The sequence below is a fragment of the Hypomesus transpacificus genome, chromosome 9 (genome assembly GCF_021917145.1).
Source record: "Hypomesus transpacificus isolate Combined female chromosome 9, fHypTra1, whole genome shotgun sequence".
NCBI lineage: Eukaryota > Metazoa > Chordata > Actinopteri > Osmeriformes > Osmeridae > Hypomesus > Hypomesus transpacificus.
Genome location: NC_061068.1, coordinates 2,608,425 through 2,631,531, shown reverse-complemented (window position 1 = coordinate 2,631,531; position 23,107 = coordinate 2,608,425). Strand labels below are relative to the sequence as shown.

The 23,107-nt window shown below is 44.0% G+C and overlaps 1 protein-coding gene across 7 annotated transcripts in view; it reads left to right on the top strand.

Annotated features, from left to right (window-relative positions):
• The window catches only part of LOC124470977 (ubiquitin-conjugating enzyme E2 J2), a 123,979-nt gene that overhangs the window by 35,977 nt on the left and 64,895 nt on the right, over positions 1-23,107 (top strand). For all 7 annotated transcript variants that reach the window (XM_047025238.1, XM_047025240.1, XM_047025239.1 and 4 more), the window contains exons 11-17: positions 966-1,078; positions 1,730-1,781; positions 1,897-1,997; positions 2,907-3,018; positions 3,381-3,592; positions 5,413-5,482; positions 5,574-5,668. In XM_047025238.1, the coding sequence (XP_046881194.1) occupies positions 966-1,078; positions 1,730-1,781; positions 1,897-1,997; positions 2,907-3,018; positions 3,381-3,592; positions 5,413-5,482; positions 5,574-5,668 (755 nt within the window). The remainder of the gene's footprint in view (positions 1-965; positions 1,079-1,729; positions 1,782-1,896; positions 1,998-2,906; positions 3,019-3,380; positions 3,593-5,412; positions 5,483-5,573; positions 5,669-23,107) is intronic.

The following is a 23,107-nucleotide window of genomic DNA, read 5'->3' as shown; positions in this document are numbered from 1 at the left end:
CTTCCTGTATCTCTCCTCTCCTGTATTTCTCCTCTCCTGTATCTCTCCTCCTATCTCTCCTTTCCTGTATCTCTCCTGTATCTCTGGCACACCAGGAGTGTGTGTGTGTGTGAGTCTGTATACCGTACGTGTGGATGGGCTTCTTGGTTGTCCATGCCTGTACTGTATGCAGTTTATCTTTACTGGAATCTAAATCTCAGAACTCAGCCTTCCTCCATCACCCTCATCACAGTCATGTCAGCAGCCTGGCTGCCTCACTACTCAGGACGTTACACATCAACACATCCAGGATCCATTCCATTTCAAATGCTGACAGTAGATCCTTTGTTGTAAACAAAGGAGGCAGGAGATAGGAGAGGTACTGAGTGATAGATAGGGGACAACTAGTTGATATTAGTCACCTTGCTAAGGGGTATTATTGTATGTTTAGTCTTACCCTGTCATTAAGTAATCAATGTATAAAAACATTAGCTATAACACACACATCAACACAAGCACACTGACATGGTGATTGGTATAGTAATGGGGGACTAATATGTGTTGTCAGTCTGTTGAAATCACATTATTGATGTTTTCTGTGTGTGGGTGTAACTTCCATCTACCATCATGTGATGTCAACAGATGATTGACAGCACACTTCCTTCCTATGTCAGCATATCGGTCTGCTGAGTGAAGATCACATTCCAGCCCCCCTAACCCTAACCCTGTTATCTGGGGTCAGAGGTTGACATGAGCCTCTCCCTACAGAAGTGTGTCTGGTCTAACCCTAACCCACAGTAAGACACAGCAGTCTGTCTCAGGGTCTCCTGGTTCGAGGTGCCAATCAAATGAACCTGATGTGCTTTTAGAACAAACTGCTTTTATCAAGAGCTTTTGCGAGTGTCTGTTTTGGGAAACATTAGCCGGGTAGTGTATCTTATTAGAGAGACATGCTAACAGTGCCTCTCCTTCTCCTAAACTTTCAGGACTTCTCGTATGACGACACCAAGGTGGAGTTCAACGTGGATGCACCCAATGGGGTGGTGATGGAGGGATACTTGTTCAAGAGAGCCAGCAATGCTTTCAAGACCTGGAACAGGTGAGAAAGAAGGAGAGGAAGGATGAGAGAGACCAAGTAGATGTACTGTACCAGTCAAAAGTTTGGACACATTGAATGGGAAAATGTGTCCAAACTTTTGACTGGTACTGTAGATACAGATGTACTATAATTTTGGTTATTTGGGGTATTATGTCATAGAATACTGTGTAGCTACTGACTATACTGTGTGACACCATCCTACAAAATACTTTTTTATACTCATAAGTTCAGCTTGCTTAGCTACAATGTAAGTCCTGCTAGCTTAGCTGCAATGTAAGTCCAGCTAGCTTAGCTACAGTGTAAGTCCAGCTAGCTTAGCTGCAATGTAAGTCCAGCTAGCTTAGCTACAATGTAAGTCCTGCTAGCTTAGCTACAATGTAAGTCCTGCTAGCTTAGCTGCAATGTACATCATTGTATTATTTCAGTCTCATGCTCGCCCCCTGGATCGGCCTAGAGCAGCCTTTTAGCCTCATGGCTTCACACATTCCAGATTAATTCTCATATCTAGACTGCATTTAGCTTCCATAGAGAAAGCAAATGATTTTTTTGGTGTATTGCGTGGGAGGGATAAAAAAAGTAAATAGTTCTGATCTACTGAGTTGTGATTGGTGGTCCATCTAACTGTGACCCCCCCCCCCCCCCGTTTCCTAGGCGATGGTTCTCCATACAGAACAGCCAGCTGGTTTACCAGAAGAAACTGAAGGTGTGTTTTATTTACCATGAAAGATTCTTAAGAGGTTTGCTATGAAGTACAAAGTCCTTGTTTAAAAAAATGTGTTCGCAGAGTGTTTATTGACAGGTCTGTCGTCCAATGACAGGACTCTCTGACGGTGGTGGTGGAGGACCTTCGGCTGTGCTCAGTCAAGCCCTGCGAGGACAACGAAAGGAGGTTCTGCTTCGAGGTCGCCTCCCCCACCAAGTAAGTGTGTTGGTCCCCTGTATTCATGCAGGTGTGTTTCAGTTACAGGTTCAGCTACAGGATGTACATTTACATGTATTCATTTAGCAGACGCTTTTATTCAAAGTGACTTCCAAGAGAGAGCTTTACAAAGTGCATCACTGATAATAACAACAAGATAGCCCCAAAGCATTGCGGGTAGCCAAAACAAGAAGCACCCATTGTGAACAACCAAAAAATAAGTGCCAAAGGGAAGAACTATAAGAGCATGTAGTTAAGAAACATGTACAATTAAACAACATGAATCGCCAAGTGCAAGTGTACCTGTAGAAAAGCAAGCAACAGTAAAAATAAAAATAAGATTAACTAAAATAGAAAATTTCGCAACGAATACAATTGTTTAAATCAATTACCACTAACCAACAAGAACAACAAGTCTTTAAGCAAGAGTCATTGTGATCCTTGGGGAAACTAGCATTGGGTTCAGCAAACCATTCCTACGTACCATTGTACTCCCGGAACAAGTGCGTCTCGAGTCTGTGTCTCTGGTGGAGGTGGGGAGTTGATTCCACCACTGGGGGGCCAGGTAGGAGAAGAGCTTGTGTTGGGACCAGGCGGTCTTGAGCGGTGGGACCACCAGGCGGTTGTCTGAAGAAGACTGTAGGTGGCGGGTTGGGGTGTAAGGCTGCAGGAGAGACTTGATGTAGTCGGGTGCAGTCCCGTTCACTGCTCGGAAGGTCAGTACCAGGGTCTTGAATCTGATGCGGGCCCTGATGGGTAGCCAGTGGAGGGAGATGAGGAGCGAGGTAACGTGGGAGCATCTGGGTAGATTGTAGACCAGGCGGGCCGCTGCGTTCTGAATACAGGTACATGATGTACAGGTATATATGAATACTGTGTGTGTGTCCTCACACGTCATGGTGTCTCTAGGAGCTGCATGCTGCAGGCTGAGTCGGAGAAGCTACGACAGGCGTGGATCCAGGCGGTCCAGGCCAGTATCGCCTCGGCCTACAGAAACATTTCAGATAACTGCCACATAGAGGTACAGACACTCACACAGACACAACTCATCTGAATACAGAGGGTTAGGGTTATGGTCTCTCAGTGTGGATGTCTGGGCGAAGACCACTGATCCCCACGCTCTTCTCCCCCTCCTCCACTCTCCTCTCCTCCCCCCACTTCCCCTCCTCCCCTCCCCTCTCCCCTCCTCTCCTCCCCCCACTCCTCTTTTCCCATCTTCCTCCTCGTCTCCTACTCCTCCTCTCCTCCCCCCTCCCCTCTTTTCCCCTCCTCTCCCCTCTCATCCCCTCTCCTCTCCCTGCCCCCCTCCTCTCATCCCCTTCCCCCCTCCCCTCCTCCTCTCCTCCCCTCCTCTCATACCCTCCCCATCTCTCCTCTCCACAGCGTTTGGACAGAACCGCCTCCCCCTCCACCTGCAGCATCGACTCGGCCAACGAGGCGCGGGAGCGGGGGGGGGTGCGGGGGGACAGTCTGGTCCAACGGGTGCAGATGCTGCCGGGCAACGAGCTGTGCTGTGACTGCAGCCAGGCCGCCCCCTGCTGGGCCTCCATCAACCTAGGTGTGCTGCTCTGCATCGAGTGCTCAGGGATACACAGGTACGGAACTACAGAGAGAGAGCAGGTGGAGGAGGGGGCAGGCTGAGGAGAGGGCAGGCTGAGGAGAGGGCAGGTGGGTAGGGAGGTGGTGGAGAGGGCAGGTGGAGGAGAGGGCAGGTGGAGGAGAGGGCAGGTGGAGGAAAGGGCAAGTGGGTATGGATGTGGAGGAGAGGGCAGGTGGAGGAGAGGGCAGGTGGGTATGGATGTGGAGGAGAGGGCAGGTGGAGGAGGGGGCAGGCTGAGGAGAGGGCAGGTGGAGGAAAGGGCAAGTGGGTAGGGAGGTGGAGGAGAGGGCAGGTGGGTATGGATGTGGAGGAGAGGGCAGGTGGAGGAGGGGGCAGGTGGGTAGGGAGGTGGAGGAGAGGGCAGGTGAAGGAGGGGGCAGATGGGTAGGGAGGTGGAGGAGGGGGCAGGTGGAGGAAGGGGCAGGTGGGTAGGGAGGTGAAGGAGGGTGCAGGTGGGTAGGGAGGTGGAGGAGAGGGCAGGTGGAGGAGGGGGCAGGTGGGTAGGGAGGTGGAGGAGGGGGCAGGTGGGTAGGGAGGTGGAGGAGGGGGCAGGTGAAGGAGGGGGCAGATGGGTAGGGAGGTGGAGGAGGGGGCAGGTGGAGGGCGGGCAGGTGGGTAGGGAGGTGAAGGAGGGGGCAGGTGGGTAGGGAGGTGGAGGAGAGGGCAGGTGGAGGAGGGGGCAGGTGGGTAGGGAGGTGGAGGAGGGGGCAGGTGGGTAGGGAGGTGGAGGAGGGGGCAAGTGGGTAGGGAGGTGGAGGAGGGGGCAGGTGGAAGAGGGGGCAGATGGGTAGGGAGGTGGAGGAGAGGGCAGGTGGAGGAGGGGGCAGATGGGTAGGGAGGTGAAGGAGGGGGCAGGTGGAGGAGGGGGCAGGTGGGTAGGGAGGTGGAGGAGGGGGCAGGTGGAGGAGGGGGCAGGTGGGTAGGGAGGTGGAGGAGAGGGCAGGTGGAGGAGGGGGCAGGTGGGTAGGGAGGTGGAGGAGAGGGCAGGTGAAGGAGGGGGCAGATGGGTAGGGAGGTGGAGGAGAGGGCAGGTGGAGGAGGGGGCAGGTGGGTAGGGAGGTGGAGGAGAGGGCAGGTGGGTATGGAGGTGGAGGAGGGGGCAGGTGGGTATGGAGGTGGAGGAGAGGGCAGGTGGGTATGGAGGTGGAGGAGGGGGCAGGTGGGTAGGGAGGTGGAGGAGGGGGCAGGTGGGTAGGGAGGTGGAGGAGGGGGCAGGTGGGTAGGGAGGTGGAGCAGAGGGCAGGTGGAGGAGGGGGCAGGTGGGTAGGGAGGTGGAGGAGAGGGCAGGTGGGTATGGAGGTGGAGGAGGGGGCAGGTGGGTATGGAGGTGGAGGAGGGGGCAGGTGGGTATGGAGGTGGAGGAGGGGGCAGGTGGGTAGGGAGGTGGAGGAGGGGGCAGGTGGGTAGGGAGGTGGAGGAGGGGGCAGGTGGGTATGGAGGTGGAGGAGGGGGCAGGTGGGTATGGAAGCCACTTCCTTTGAGTGTGTGACACTGCAGGCGTCTCATGGATGACCCTAACCCTATGATGGTTTCCACCTCCTCAGCACCCCCTTATTCACGTACAGTTTGAAACAGTTTGGAATGTCATTGATGTGTTCTACTATGACAGTTTGGAGTGTCATGGATGTGTTCTACTATGACAGCAGCAAAAGTTATAATAACCACTGGTAAATTGGCTTGGATAATTTCACTCTATATCAGTATAGAGTGTTTAGTGTTCTGAGTGTTTTTGATCTTGTGTTTAGTGTTCTGACTGTTTTTGATCTTGTGTTTGGTGTTCTGACTGTTTCTGATCTTGTGTTTGGTGTTCTGTAGAAGTCTGGGGGTTCACTGCTCCAAGGTGCGCTCCCTCACACTGGACTCCTGGGAACCAGAGTTACTCAAGGTGCACTTCCTGTTTCCTGTTCCTAACCTGACATGTTCCTGTTTCCTGTTCTTACCCTGACATCTGTTAATGACTCCCTCTCCCCATCCAGCTGATGTGTGAGTTGGGTAACACGGTCATCAACCAGATCTACGAGGGAGCCTGTGATGAGCTGGGTGTCCGGAAACCCAGTCCGGCCAGCATTAGGTGAGTCCTCCTGCAGCGAAGAAGCAGAACAAGGAAGTTCTCCAGAACCAATCTTCCCTCCAGTAGAGGCTACACAGGCTGCCAGACAACACTAGAGAGAAAAAATGAAGTATACTGAAATATAAATGGACAAAAAGCAGTACCGTATTTTTCGGAAATAAAACCGCGGTTTATACCCCGATTTTACATTTTTCTTGTGGTGGTTTTTAAAACAAAACAACAGTAGAAACACTTTTTTCGTGAATGCTTTTCAACCTGTTAAGGAGCAGCGTCGCACATATGTGATCGTTCAATGTAGGTCTCACAGCGTAACGTCGCACATATGAGATTTCAAACATTCCAACTGAATATTTTCCGATGGACAAAAACTATGGCACAATCGCTTTAGTATGGCTTCAAAATTTACTAATGAGAAGGCTAACAAGTAACACTAGCATGGTAGTAGCATTGCTACGAGTAATATGCTAGCTAACTTAGCCCAGAAGCTAACTAAAGCTAGATAGCTACAGTTTTGGAAAAATAATTTACGCTTTGGGGACCATTGGAAATATTTAATATATAATATTATTTAGACTAAACGTAAATATTCGATAATTCCCGGGCACAGGGCCCTAGCACACTCTAGACGACAGTTATCTATCCCAACATCTAGACGACAGTTATCTATCCCAACATCTAGACGACAGTTATCTATCCCAACATCTAGACGACAGTTATCTATCCCAACATCTAGACGACAGTTATCTATCCCAACATCTAGACGACAGTTATCTATCCCAACATCTAGACGACAGTTATCTATCCCAACATCTAGACGACAGTTATCTATCCCAACATCTAGACGACAGTTATCTATCCCAACATCTAGACGACAGTTATCTATCCCAACATCTAGACGACAGTTATCTATCCCAACATCTAGACGACAGTTATCTATCCCAACATCTAGACGACAGTTATCTATCCCAACATCTAGACGACAGTTATCTATCCCAACATCTAGACGACAGTTATCTATCCCAACATCTAGACGACAGTTATCTATCCCAACATCTAGACGACAGTTATCCATCCCAACATCTAGACGACAGTTATCCATCCCAACATCTAGACGACAGTTATCCATCCCAACATCTAGACGACAGTTATCCATCCCAACATCTAGACGACAGTTATCCATCCCAACATCTAGACGACAGTTATCTATCCCAACATCTAGACGACAGTTATCTATCCCAACATCTAGACGACAGTTATCTATCCCAACATCTAGACGACAGTTATCTATCCCAACATCTAGACGACAGTTATCTATCCCAACATCTAGACGACAGTTATCCATCCCAACATCTAGACGACAGTTATCCATCCCAACATCTAGACGACAGTTATCCATCCCAACATCTAGACGACAGTTATCCATCCCAACATCTAGACGACAGTTATCCATCCCAACATCTAGACGACAGTTATCCATCCCAACATCTAGACGACAGTTATCCATCCCAACATCTAGACGACAGTTATCTATCCCAACATCTAGACGACAGTTATCCATCCCAACATCTAGACGACAGTTATCCATCCCAACATCTAGACGACAGTTATCCATCCCAACATCTAGACGACAGTTATCCATCCCAACATCTAGACGACAGTTATCCATCCCAACATCTAGACGACAGTTATCCATCCCAACATCTAGACGACAGTTATCCATCCCAACATCTAGACGACAGTTATCCATCCCAACATCTAGACGACAGTTATCCATCCCAACATCTAGACGACAGTTATCCATCCCAACATCTAGACGACAGTTATCTATCCCAACATCTAGACGACAGTTATCTATCCCAACATCTAGACGACAGTTATCTATCCCAACATCTAGACGACAGTTATCTATCCCAACATCTAGACGACAGTTATCTATCCCAACATCTAGACGACAGTTATCTATCCCAACATCTAGACGACAGTTATCTATCCCAACATCTAGACGACAGTTATCTATCCCAACATCTAGACGACAGTTATCTATCCCAACATCTAGACGACAGTTATCTATCCCAACATCTAGACGACAGTTATCTATCCCAACATCTAGACGACAGTTATCTATCCCAACATCTAGACGACAGTTATCTATCCCAACATCTAGACGACAGTTATCTATCCCAACATCTAGACGACAGTTATCTATCCCAACATCTAGACGACAGTTATCTATCCCAACATCTAGACGACAGTTATCTATCCCAACATCTAGACGACAGTTATCTATCCCAACATCTAGACGAGCTTCACTCGTGGTGCCCCCCCCTCCCCCACACACATCAAATATTAGACAAAACAAATAAAATTATTGGCATGAAAACGGAATTGCATCTTTCAAACGCTATTTTGCCCTGCAAGATTGCGTTTCTTTCAAATAAACACAACAACAATAGCAACGATGAACAAACATGAAATAAAAAACAATCCCTGAGAAAGCGTCACATCTGTGCTGAACTACGCTCCGGCCACGCCCCCTTGTTCAGCGGTGCACACACGGTGCACGGTCACATTCACTCCCTCATCGCCTGCAAGTAAATACATTTTAGTCTTCTTTTCTGTTGATGGCTGGCAAACAACAATCTTAGAAGGTCTGGGTCACTTGTAGCACATATTATTCACTCATTTTAAGCAATCAATCTACCTGAACAAAATTAGACAAAACGGAATAAAACGGAATTCTATTCTATTCTTCTTTTTGTTCCAAAATGCATAGCTCTTGATTAGTTAAATCATAACCCTAACCCTAACCCTATCCCTTATACTGGCAAGCTCGCTCCACCAAAACTTACGTTGTTATGATTACTCAAATTTGTATTTCATGACACATCGAAAATGACGCAAATTGCGGTACAGCTGAACTTGAATTGATGTTTCGACTGAATGCCAATAACAAGAAACGTCACAAGTCACTTGCTAGCTAGCAATAGTTAGTAAGATTACATACAATCCATTCGCTAAAGTTGACAATACAACATTTTGATTTTTACCAGTATTCCTCACTTGTTGATAAATTGCCGTGTTCCATCCATCCATCCATCATCTACCGCTTTTCCTGGGGTTGGGTCGCGGGGGCAGCAACCTAAGCAGGGAGGCCCAGACTTCCCTCTCCCCGGCCACTTCCACCAGCTCTTCCTGGGGGACCCCGAGGCGTTCCCAGGCCAGCCGATAGACAATGTCCCTCCAACGTGTCCTGGGTCTTCCCTGGGGCCTCTTCCCAGTGGGAAATTGCCTTGTTTGTCTTCCTTAATGGGTGTGCTATGCAACGAGTAAGATATTTGTAGTGTTGTTGCACTGGCTATTGGCTTTATGTGTGGCCCTATTTGAATCATGTATTTTTTGTATAATGTAGAATAAATGGACATATCATTTTTCATATACCCATTTCTGTAAAATCCTTATGTGACAGGGAGTAGGAAAACATTCAATGAATATAGCTGCAAGCAGCAATGTGGTGGCCAAGCAGGTCAGATGACCCAGAAGAAACTTTCGACATCTAGTGACTGCGGTTTACCTGGCTTTCTTTGCAGTGGCTTATAGTCTCGCTAAACAGAGAATCAGAGACATGACAAGCTTGTCAGCTTTGGCTGGATTTGAACCTCTGACGTTGCCAGGACACCAATTTATCCTAGTGAGCTATTCTCAGTGCTGGAAATCAGATTTCAGTGACTGCGTAAAAATATAAAGAATTTTTCCTGTGGCAAGCGGTTGTCAGATTTGTCCCAAGTTTAAACAGCTGTAATTCAGTCCTATTTTGATATGTCAATGTGATTGTGGTCTGAAGATAATCTGTGTAAAAGTTGGTGAATATTTGATACATTTTGAGTAGGACAAAAACGTTTTATTAATTAATGAAAATGGCGGCATCAATTTGGCTGGTATCACAAGTTAACATGTGTCAGACATGGGATCGCCCCCCTAGAGGTTAGAGGACACATATCTGTAAAGCACAATAAATCTGACTCTTCTTGAGTATAGATCTCCTGAGATTGAAACATTATCATTACCATTATGATTATACTGTTAGACAGCTACTGTGGCATACCTGGCTTCACTAAACAGATAAACAAGTATCATGACATGCGTGATGACTTTGGCTGGATTCGAACCTATGACCTTACACTTCAGAGGAACCCGTCTTATCCCAGTGAGCTATTCTCAGTGCAAGGAATTACTGTGTTCAGTTACTATGTAAAAAAAAGTAAGCCGTTTTTCCTGTGGGAAGCGTTGTCAGATTTGAACCAAGTATAAAAAGTTGTAATTCAGTCATATTTTGACAAATCGAGGTGATTGTAGTCTGAAAATGATTTGATTACATGTCCATGAAAATAGGAGCAACGGCAAACGAGGAGTTCAAAAAAGTATGTTTTTATGAAAATTCCAAATGGCCGACGCCCAAAATGGTGGACACGGGACAATGTGATATATTTCGACTTGGTATGCCACGTAGAATCAGAAGAGACCAATCTTGTGATTTATGACAAATCTGTTCAGAAGTTATGATGCAAGAAATCCGATGCACTGGCTAGATGTAGATTCACTATATCTACAAAGCACAATAAATCGGATTCTTCATGAGTATAAATCCCCTGAGAATGAAACATTATCGTGGCCATTATGATTATACTGCTCGACAGCTACTGTCACATACCTGGCTTCACTAAACAGATAAACCAGTATCATGAGATGCCTGAGACTTTGCCTGGATTCGAACCTACGACCTTGCACTTCAACGGAGCCAGTCTATCCCAGTGAGCCATTATCAGCACTGGGAATTGCTGTGTACAGTTACTGAATACAAAAAGGAAGCCTTTCTCCTGTGGCACGCATGGTCAGATTTGGCCCGAGTTTAAACAGCTGTAATTCAGTCATATTTTTACATGGCAAGGTGATTGTGGTCTGAAGATAATCTGTGCCAAATCTGGTGAATATTGGATACACTGTGTAGGAGTAAGGAAAAAAGTTTTATTCATTCATTCAAAATGGCGGCCTCATCAATTCGTCTGGTATCACGCGTTAACATGCATCAGACGCGGGATCTCCTAAGATATCACGAGACATAGGAATTGCTTAAATACGCCAAACAAATCAACAGTTATTGGTCAAAACACAATCCTACCTATTGTAATGCCCCCTAGAGGTCAAATGACACTACCTGTCTCAAACCTCTCAATAAGAGGGCCTTGAGTCCATACACCAAGTTTGGAGTCAATGCATCAAAGCTTGGCTAAGATATTACCTCACTTCCTTTTTCCGGATCAGTTGCTCAATTTGATTGGCTGTAACTAACAAACGGTTGCAGAAATCAAAACGCCATGTGATGTCTTTTGTGAGGCTTGGTCTGAAAATGTTTGCCTATTGCGCCACCTAGAGGTGAAATGGCATGACCTATTTTGGACTTCTTTAGAACAGGGTCCCTCGTCCCTATACCAAATTAGAGTACTCCAATGGGAGACATGAAACTTGGTGAATATAAAGAAGGGACTGTGCTTAATGAGTGTGCCAAATTTCACAACTTTTTACCATACGGTTCTAGGGGCTGCCATAGACTCCAATGACAGAAGAAGCGTAATAATAATAATAAATATAGCTGCAAGCAGCAATGGAGGGGCCAAGCAGTCCAGAGCAGGACAAGGCCTCCATAGCACTTGCGCAACAATTAAGTCACAACAACCTGTTGCACTCATGCAACACGCCAAGTTTGGTTGAAATATCTGTTTGCGTTCCAAAGTAGTGATTGTTTACAGTGTTTTTTTCTGGTATAACCCCGCAGGCCTCCTCTGCTCCTCGTGGGAACAATGGAACCCAAGTTTGGTGACAATCGCACAAATGGTTGCTGAGTTACGCTCTCACGTGTCTTTTGCGGCTTCGCCGCCGCCTTTGATCGTCTCTACCAAACAAACGGTTTTGAAAATGTAAAATCCATCCCGACACCTTTGTGAAGCTTGGTCTGAAGATCATCTGTGCCAAATTTTGTAAACATTGGACAACATTTGGGGCGTGTAAAAGGTTTTTACACTTTTCCATGAAATCCAAAATGGCGGCCGCATCAATTCGGTTATTATGAAAAGTTATCAATGGCCAGGCTTGATATCTCACAAGACATCAACAGACAAATAAATTACTTTATTAAGTTAAACACTTCAACGGTTATTAGCCAAAACACGTTTATGCTTCCGGCCACGTCCCCTTTAGTCACATGACACCATTTTTGGAGGACATCCTTAGAATAAGGTTCCGAGTAGGCGTACCAACTTTGGTGTCACTGCTTCAAAGAACTGCTGAGATATGGCTTCACTTCCTGTTTGGCGGCTTTTCTGCAGAATTTGATTGGCTGTACCGGACAAACGGTTTTGAAAATCAAATATCCTTCGATAACTTTTGTGAGGCTTGGTCTGAAGATCATATCTGGTAATTGTGAAGAACATTTGACAAAATTTGTAGGAGGAGTAGGCTTTTAAAGGTTTTTGATAAAACCGGAAATAGCGGAAAATCTATATAACCGGAAATTGACGCCATGGTGTGCATTGCACTCGGCTTGATCCAGGGAGTCCAATGGTACCTCACTTTTGAAAATGGGACATACGGTTCAAAAGTTGCGTGTGTAAACACAACTCCAACTTTGACCCGTTGGTGGCGCTAGAGTGCCAAAGTATGGGACATGAAACTTTGTGACTTGAACCAGGGGACTGTCCCTAATGAGTGTACCAAGTTTCACAACTTTCGACCAAGCGCTTCTAGGGGCTGCCATAGACACCCAGTCTTAAGAATAATAATAATAAATATAACTGCAAGCAGTAATGGCGGATTCCTCCAAACATTGCGAACCATTGAAAAATGTATATTCTTGACAAATTGGAACTGTATAGAAAAATCTATGCTGCAGAATTACCAATGGGATACCAAATCTGAAATATAATACCATCAAGATCCACAAGGGCCTATATTTTAACCCAAGGAGTGAAGGGAGGGGGCTTGGTTAGCCTATCCATTCCAGAAAGCCTTTGTGCTTTAGGGCGTGGAATGTAGCGCCACCTATGGGTAATGGTGGGACAGTTGTGGTTTGGTAATTACCCTTGGTCTATACTTTCAAAAAAGCTCGACCAGAGCATACCCCCCGCTCTCAGGGTACCGAGCTTCAGCTCAGTCATGATGCTGGGATGAATGTAGGCCTATATGTAGAGACCAGGGAGACAGACACACCGGCCAGCTGCCCTGATGGGTCCGTGGTAGATCATTAATGCGGGTTGTATCCTACAATGCTCGTGGCCTCCGAGTAGGACATACTGCTGCTGATAGATCAAGACGTTTGGTGGTGGACACATTATTGGACGAGAGTGACATTGTCTGCCTTCAAGAAACCTGGATGGCCAAGCAAGATCTGGACAAATTGAACTCCCTACACAAGAACTTTCATGGTGCTGGAGAGTCCACTACCGATCTCAGCATGAGAAGTGGTTGGTGGATGGTTTGTGGGAGGATAGCTGGTGGTGTAGCTATACTGTGGAACATAAAATATGACCCAACGGTAAAGGTGGTGTGGCTACACGTTGACTGGGCTATTGGGTTGGAGTTTAATCACAATGAAAATAAATGTACTATTGTAAATGTGTACACACCATATGAATCCTATGACCATGAGGATGAATTTCAGAACAGGTTAGCTTTTATTCAGTCCTTCATAGAGGACAATAGTTCATGTTGTGTCTATGTCATGGGTGATTTTAATGCTGACATGTAAGATAAGCGTTTATTCGCACATCTGCAGCAGTTCTGTAATGAAACTAAATTAATGATATCAAGCGTTATTGCCTGATACAAGTTTTACCTATATAAGTGAAACGTGGCACACAACTTCCTGGCTAGACCATATTGTAACCACAGCCGATGCTCATGACTCACTGGAAAGTATAGAGATGTGTTATGGGCTGGCCACCACTGATCACGTACCAGTTGCTATGCTGCTAAATGTTGAGAGTGTACCCTTGTTGCTGGCCCCCCAAGAAAACTGGACTGGTCAAAATTGACCAAAGAGGTTATGCACAGATATTCTCTATTAACTGACAGCTTACATAGTGATGTTGCATTTTCTAGGGATGCCCTAATGTGCACGGATATGAACTGCAAGGATAAACATCATGCTGAAAAGCTCTGTGCCATGTATGATGATATTGTCAAATGTCTTTATGCTTCCAGTGAACCTTTTATTAATCACAAGAGTAAGGTCCCTAACGCACGGCCTGTCTGGAATGAGTTTGTGTCTGAGCAACATGCTGCTGCTAGAGAAGCCTTTAGAGTCTGGTCAGAGGCAGGCAGACCCAGACAGGGAGTGCTGCTTGATCACAAAAACCTCACAAATGCTAGATTTAAATATGCACTCATTTCATTAAGAGAAATGAAAACACAATGAGAGCAGACTCGCTGGCCAGAAAGATGCAGAATAACAATCTTACTGACTTCTGGAAGGAGGTCCAAGATCATAAATAATAACAGAACTCCCCTCCCTTCTGATATCAAAGGGGTTAGTTGTCCAGAGAAGATTGCTGATCTATGGCATGAGCACTACAGTAAACTATTTAATTGTGTTAAAAGTAACACAGTGAGAATTGATAATGAATATAAAGGTATCTCTGCAGACTTGATAGTTAGATCAGTGGATATTTATGATGCCATCCACATGCTAGACAACAACAAAGCTTGTGGTATGGATTGCATTTCTGCAGAGCATCTAAAAAATGCCAGTTATAGACTCAGTCCATTTCTAGCCATGTGTCTCACTGGAATTATGGTTCATGGTGTTCTACCGAACTCTATTATGTCAGTACTGTTAGTGCCTGTTGTTAAAGATAAGGCTGGTAAACTGAACAGCATAGACAACTATCGACCCATTGCATTGGCCAGTATCTTGTCTAAAGTGTTTGAGAGAATTATTTGATTGAAATTGGAAATGTATATTCTGACGGCAGAAAATCAGTTTGGTTTTAAAAGAAAACATGGTACTGATCTCTGTATCTATGCTCTGAAGGAGATTGTCTCAGGTACACAAGTCTTAATTTATCTGTATTTTTATGCTTTATTGATGCTTACAAAGCTTTCGATCGAATTTGTCATGAAAAACTGTTTATGAAGCTAATAGCGAGAGGTGTCCCTAAACCTCTTGTGAGGATTTTGGTGTTCTGGTATGCCAATCAAACTTTTCATGTTAAATGGGACAATGTTGTATCAGCTCCTTTCCATGTTGGTAACGGAGTTCGACAAGGAGGAATTTGATTTCCCTTTTTGTTTAATATGGATATGGACGACTTATCAAGCCAGCTGAATAAGACAAATACAGGCTGTCTTGTTGGTGAATCTATTGTCAATCATCTGATGTACGCAGATTATCTGGTTCCACTCAGCCTGTTGCAACAGATGCTATGGGTGTGCTCTCAGTATGGCTTAGATCATGATATAAAATATAATGCAAAGAAAAGCCACATAATGATAGTCAGAAGTAATCAGGACAGGAAATTAACCTTCCCTACCTTTTATTTATCTGGCAGTCCCCTTGGTGTTTGTGAGGAAATAAAATATCTGCCATGTCATTTCTGATGATTGGACAGATGACAACGATATGTATCAACAGCGCTGTCAAATATATTCTCAGGCCAGTATGTTATTAAGGACGTTTTCTATGTGCTCAGATTCAGTTTAATGTTCCCTGTTTAGAACCTACATAACACCATTGTACACTGCTCATTTGTGGTCTATGTACAGGTAAAGGAGTATACAGATACTGAAAGTAGCCTACAATGGTGCTTTTAGATTGCTACTTAATGTGCCAAGGTGGCATAGTGCTAGTCAGTTGTTTTTGTCTAAGCACGTACCAACCTGTAAGGCAATCCTGAGACAACTGATGTATGGTTTCAATGATGCTTTTAGATTGCTACTTAATGTGCCTAGGTGGCATAGTGCTGGTCAGTTGTTTCTGTCTAAGCACGTACCAACCTGTAAGGCACTCCTGAGACAACTGATGTATGGTTTCATGTGTCGACTGGACAAGTCTGAGAACTGAATAGTAGAGGCTCTGGTCAACCCTCTAAAGAGCTGCTATCGATTACTTGGAACTTAAGACTACATTGGCACAAAAGTCTTCATACTTTTTATGCACTGTATTATCTATGTTTTATGTTTTCGTTTTACTCTCTTTTTTATAGCTCTATGTCTGTTATTTTATGTGGAACTTGGCGTCTGAAATAAAGATTTATATATATATATATATATATCAATGTTTCAGGATTTGTATAACTTTTTACCATTGCATACAAAATCGGAAATGCAATACTAAAAAGATCAGCTTTTGTTAAGAGATCCAAGATTACAAGATCCACAAGGCCTTTGCTAGAAACCAAGGAATGAGTGGGGGCTTGGTCAGCCCACACTCTCCTGAAATGTTGCGTGTGCGTCTTGCCAAGCCCAAGCCCTCAAAATGAATGTCTCCCCTCCTCCTGCCCGCGCGTGCTCCACATCCTCACACACTCAGCCTTAACTTACACACGCGCGGGCAGGAGGAGGGGAGACATTCATTGGAAATTTGGCTGGAAATTAGCCAAGCAAGCAGGTTTCAAATATTCACCAAAAATCGACCTTTGATCTTACAGTCAAATTTTTCACAGATTTGTGTTATAAACATTCTCAAGAGTCTTCATATGAACTTGTGATTGAATCAGAGTATCAGTTTTTGACTGGCTGATGTGTAAAGCATTATTTTAGCGTTAGCGATAAGTTCAATTTGCTTTATATCAATCATTTTTGGAGATATGAAGTTGCCTTTGCACACGGTAACATGTTGTAGTGTCTTCCATCGATATACCAAGTTTCGTGTTGATATCTCAAAGATTTGCTGAGACATGACTTCACATCCTGTTTGGCGGCTTTTCTGAGGAATTTGATTGGCTGTACCGGACAAAGGGTTGTGAGGATCAAAATTCTTTTCGATAACTTTTGTGACGCTTGGTCTGAAGATCATCTCTGGTAACTTTGAAGAAGATATGACAAAAATTGTAGGAGGAGTAGGCTTTCAAAGGTTTTTGATAAAACCGGAAGTAGCGGAAAATCTATATAACCGGAAATTGACGCCATGGGGTGCGTTGAACTCGGCTTGAACCAGGGAATCCAATGGTACCTCATTTTTGAAATGAGACGATGGGTCATACGGTTCAAAAGTTGCGTGTGTAAACACAAGTCCAACTTTGACCCGTTGGTGGCGCTGGAGTGGTCTAATGGGAGACATGAAACTTGGTGTAGGTATAGAATCAACTGTCCTTAATGAGTGTGCCAAATTTCACAAAAAGTTGTCGAAGTGTTCTAGGGGCTGCCATTGACTTCCATGGAACAAGAATAATAATAATAAATATAACTGCAAGCAGTAATGGCGGATTCCTCCAAACATTGCGAACCATTGAAAAATGTATATTCTTGACAAATTGGAATTGTATAGAAAAATCTATGCTGCAGAATTACCAATGGGATACCAAATCTGAAATATAATACCATCAAGATCCACAAGGGCCTTTATTTCAACCCAAGGAGTGAAGGGAGGGGGCTTGGTTAGCCTATCCATTCCAGAAAGCCTTTGTGCTTTAGGGCGTGGAATGTAGCGCCACATATGGGTAATGGTGGGACAGTTGTGGTTTGGTAATTACCCTTGGTCTATACTTTCAAAAAAGCTCGACCAGAGAATACCCCCCGCTCTCAGGGTACCGAGCTTCAGCTCAGTCATGATGCTGGGATGAATGTAGGCCTATATGTAGAGACCAGGGAGACAGACACACCGGCCAGCTGCCCTGATGGGTCCGTGGTAGATCATTAATGCGGGTTGTATCCTACAACGCTCGTGGCCTCCGAGTAGGACATACTGCTGCTGATAGATCAAGACGTTTGGTGGTGGACACATTGCTGGACGAGAGTGACATTGTCTGCCTTCAAGAAACCTGGATGACCAAGCAAGATCTGGACAAATTGAACTCCCTACACAAGAACTTTCATGGTGCTGGAGAGTCCACTACCGATCTCAGCATGAGAATGGTTTGTGGGAGGATAGCTGGTGGTGTAGCTATACTGTGGAACATAAAATATGACCCAACGGTAAAGGTGGTGTGGCTTAACGTTGACTGGGCTATTGGGTTGGAGTTTAATCACAATGAAAATAAATTTACTATTGTAAATGTGTACACACCATATGAATCCTATGACCATGAGGATGAATTTCAGAACAGGTTAGCTTTTATTCAGTCCTTCATAGAGGACAATAGTTCATGTTGTGTCTATGTCATGGGTGATTTTAATGCTGACATGTCAGATAAGCGTTTATTCGCACAACATCTGCAGCAGTTCTGTAATGAAACTAAATTAATTATATCAAGCGTTATTGCCTGATACAAGTTTTACCTATATAAGTGAAACGTGGCACACAACTTCCTGGCTAGACCATATTGTAACCACAGCCGATGCTCATGACTCACTGGAAAGTATAGAGATGTGTCATGGGCTGGCCACCACTGATCACATACCAGTTGCTATGCTGCTAAATGTTGAGAGTGTACCCTTGTTGCTGGCCCCCCAAGAAAACTGGACTGGTCAAAATTGACCAAAGAGGTTATGCACAGATATTCTCTATTAACTGACAGCTTACATAGTGATGTTGCATTTTCTAGGGATGCCCTAATGTGCACGGATATGAACTGCAAGGATAAACATCATGCTGAAAAGCTCTGTGCCATGTATGATGATATTGTCAAATGTCTTTATGCTTCCAGTGAACCTTTTATTAATCACAAGAGTAAGGTCCCTAACGCACGGCCTGTCTGGAATGAGTTTGTGTCTGAGCAACATGCTGCTGCTAGAGAAGCCTTTAGAGTCTGGTCAGAGGCAGGCAGACCCAGACAGGGAGTGCTGCTTGATAACAAAAACCTCACAAATGCTAGATTTAAATATGCACTTGTTTCATTAAGAGAAATGAAAACACAATGAGAGCAGACTCGCTGGCCAGAAGATCATAAATAATAACAGAACTCCCCTCCCTTCTGATATCAAAGGGGTTAGTTGTCCAAAGAAGATTGCTGATCTATGGCATGAGCACTACAGTAAACTATTTAATTGTGTTAAAAGTAACACAGTGAGAATTGATAATGAATATAAAGGTATCTCTGCAGACTTGATAGTTAGATCAGTAGATATTTATGATGCCATCCACATGCTAGACAACAACAAAGCTTGTGGTATGGATTGCATTTCTGCAGAGCATCTAAAAAATGCCAGTTATAGACTCAGTCCATTTCTAGCCATGTGTCTCACTGGAATTATGGTTCATGGTGTTCTACCGAACTCTATTATGTCAGTACTGTTAGTGCCTGTTGTTAAAGATAAGGCTGGTAAACTGAAAAGCATAGACAGCTATCGACCCATTGCATTGGCCAGTATCTTGTCTAAAGTGTTTGAGAGAATTATTTGATTGAAATTGGAAATGTATATTCTGACTGCAGACAATCAGTTTGGTTTTAAAAGAAAACATGGTACTGATCTCTGTATCTATGCTCTGAAGGAGATTGTCTCAGGTACACAAGACTTAATTCATCTGTATTTTTATGCTTTATTGATGCTTACAAAGCTTTCGATCGAATTTGTCATGAAAAACTGTTTATGAAGCTAATAGCGAGAGGTGTCCCTAAACCTCTTGTGAGGATTTTGGTGTTCTGGTATGCCAATCAAACTTTTCATGTTAAATGGGACAATGTTGTATCAGCTCCTTTCCATGTTGGTAACGGAGTTCGACAAGGAGGAATTGGATTTCCCTTTTTGTTTAATATGGATATGGACGACTTGTCAAGCCAGCTGAATAAGACAAATACAGGCTGTCTTGTTGGTGAATCTATTGTCAATCATCTGATGTACGCAAATGATCTGGTTCCACTCAGCCTGTTGCAACAGATGCTATGGGTGTGCTCTCAGTATGGCTTAGATCATGATATAAAATATAATGCAAAGAAAAGCCACATTATGATAGTCAGAAGTAATCAGGACAGGAAATTAACCTTCCCTACCTTTTATTTATCTGGCAGTCCCCTTGGTGTTTGTGAGGAAATAAAATATCTGGGCCATGTCATTTCTGATGATTGGACAGATGACAACGATATGTATCAACAGCGCTGTCAAATGTATTCTCAGGCCAGTATGTTATTAAGGACGTTTTCTATGTGCTCAGATTCAGTTAAATGTTCCCTGTTTAGAACCTACATAACACCATTGTACACTGCTCATTTGTGGTCTATGTACAGGAAAAGGAGTATACAGATACTGAAAGTAGCCTACAATGATGCTTTTAGATTGCTACTTAATGTGCCAAGGTGGCATAGTGCTAGTCAGTTGTTAGTGTCTAAGCACGTACCAACCTGTAAGGCAATCCTGAGACAACTGATGTAGGGTTTCAATGATGCTTTTAGATTGCTACTTAATGTGCCTAGGTGGCATAGTGCTGGTCAGTTGTTTCTGTCAAAGCACGTACCAACCTGTAAGGCACTCCTGACAAAACTGATGTACGGTTTCGTGTGTCGACTGGACAAGTCTGAGAACTGAATAGTAGAGGCTCTGGTCAACCCTCTAAAGAGCTGCTATCGATTACTTGGAACTTAAGACTACATTGGCACAAAAGTCTTCATACTTTTTATGCACTGTATTATCTATGTTTTATGTTTTTGTTTTACTCTCTTTTTTATAGCTCTATGTCTGTTATTTTATGTGGAACTTGGCGTCTGAAATAAAGATTTATATATATATATATAAATTCATATATATATATATCAATGTTTCAGGATTTGTATAACTTTTTACCATTGCATACAAAATCGGAAATGCAATACCAAAAAGATCAGCTTTTGTTAAGAGATCCAAGATTACAAGATCCACAAGGCCTTTGCTAGAGACTAAGGAATGAGTGGGGGCTTGGTCAGCCCACACTCTCCTGAAATGTTGCGTGTGCATCTTGCCAAGCCCGCGCGTGTGTAAGTTAAGGCTGAGTGTGTGAGGATGTGGAGCACGCGCGGGCAGGAGGAGGGGAGACATTCATTGGAAATTTGGCTAGAAATTAGCCAAGCAAGCATGTTTCAAATATTCACCAAAAATCGACCTTTGATCTTACAGTCAACTTTTTCACAGATTTGTGTTATAAACATTCTCAAGAGTCTTCATATGAACTTGTGATTGAATCAGAGTATCAGTTTTTGACTGGCTGATGTGTAAAGCATTATTTTAGCGTTAGCGATAAGTTCAATTTGCTTTATATCAATCATTTTTGGAGATATGAAGTTGCCTTTGCACACGGTAACATGTTGTAGTGTCTTCCATCGATATACCAAGTTTCGTGTTGATATCTCAAAGATTTGCTGAGACATGACTTCACATCCTGTTTGGCGGCTTTTCTGATGAATTTGATTGGCTGTAACGGACAAACGGTTGTGAGGATCAAAATTCTTTTCGATAACTTTTGTGAGGCTTGGTCTGAAGATCATCTCTGGTAACTTTGAAAAAGATATGACAAAAATTGTAGGAGGAGTAGGCTTTCAAAGGTTTTTGATAAAACCGGAAATAGCGGAAAATCTATATAACCGGAAATTGACGCCATGGTGTGCATTGAACTCGGCTTGATCCAGGGAATCCAAAGGTACCTCATTTTTGAAAATCGGTCATACGGTTCAAAAGTTGCGTGTGTAAACACAAGTCCAACTTTGACCCGTTGGTGGCGCTGGAGTGGTCTAATGGGAGACATGAAACTTGGTGTAGGTATAGAATCAACTGTCCTTAATGAGTGTGCCAAATTTCACAAAAAGTTGTCGAAGGGTTCTAGGGGCTGCCATTGACTTCCATGGAACAAGAATAATAATAATAATAAAACTAACAATAACAATAGGTTTCCTCCTGACGGAGGAATCCTAAATATAACTGCAAGCAGTAATGGCGGATTCCTCCAAACATTGCGAACCATTGAAAAATGTATATTCTTGACAAATTGGAACTGTATAGAAAAATCTATGCTGCAGAATTACCAATGGGATACCAAATCTGAAATATAATACCACCAGGATCCACAAGGGCCTTTATTTCAACTCAAGGAGTGAAGGGAGGGGGCTTGGTTAGCCTATCCATTCCAGAAAGCCTTTGTGCTTTAGGGCGTGGAATGTAGCGCCACATATGGGTAATGGTGGGACAGTTGTGGTTTGGTAATTACCCTTGGTCTATACTTTCAAAAAAGCTCGACCAGAGAATACCCCCAGCTCTCAGGGTACCGAGCTTCAGCTCAGTCATGATGCTGGGATTAATGTAGGCCTATATGTAGAGACCAGGGAGACAGACACACCGGCCAGCTGCCCTGATGGGTCCGTGGTAGATCATTAATGCGGGTTGTATCCTACAACGCTCGTGGCCACCGAGTAGGACATACTGCTGCTGATAGATCAAGACGTTTGGTGGTGGACACATTGCTGGACGAGAGTAACATTGTCTGCCTTCAAGAAACCTGGATGACCAAGCAAGATCTGGACAAATTGAACTCCCTACACAAGAACTTTCATGGTGCTGGAGAGTCCACTACCGATCTCAGCATGAGAATGGTTTGTGGGAGGATAGCTGGTGGTGTAGCTATACTGTGGAACATAAAATATGACCCAACGGTAAAGGTGGTGTGGCTTAACGTTGACTGGGCTATTGGGTTGGAGTTTAATCACAATGAAAATAAATGTACTATTGTAAATGTGTACACACCATATGAATCCTATGACCATGAGGATGAATTTCAGAACAGGTTAGCTTTTATTCAGTCCTTCATAGAGGACAATAGTTCATGTTGTGTCTATGTCATGGGTGATTTTAATGCTGACATGTCAGATAAGTGTTTATTCGCACAACATCTGCAGCAGTTCTGTAATGAAACTAAATTAATTATATCAAGCGTTATTGCCTGATACAAGTTTTACCTATATAAGTGAAACGTGGCACACAACTTCCTGGCTAGACCATATTGTAACCACAGCCGATGCTCATGACTCACTGGAAAGTATAGAGATGTGTTATGGGCTGGCCACCACTGATCACATACCAGTTGCTATGCTGCTAAATGTTGAGAGTGTACCCTTGTTGCTGGCCCCCCAAGAAAACTGGACTGGTCAAAATTGACCAAAGAGGTTATGCACAGATATTCTCTATTAACTGACAGCTTACATAGTGATGTTGCATTTTCTAGGGATGCCCTAATGTGCACGGATATGAACTGCAAGGATAAACATCATGCTGAAAAGCTCTGTGCCATGTATGATGATATTGTCAAATGTCTTTATGCTTTCAGTGAAGGTT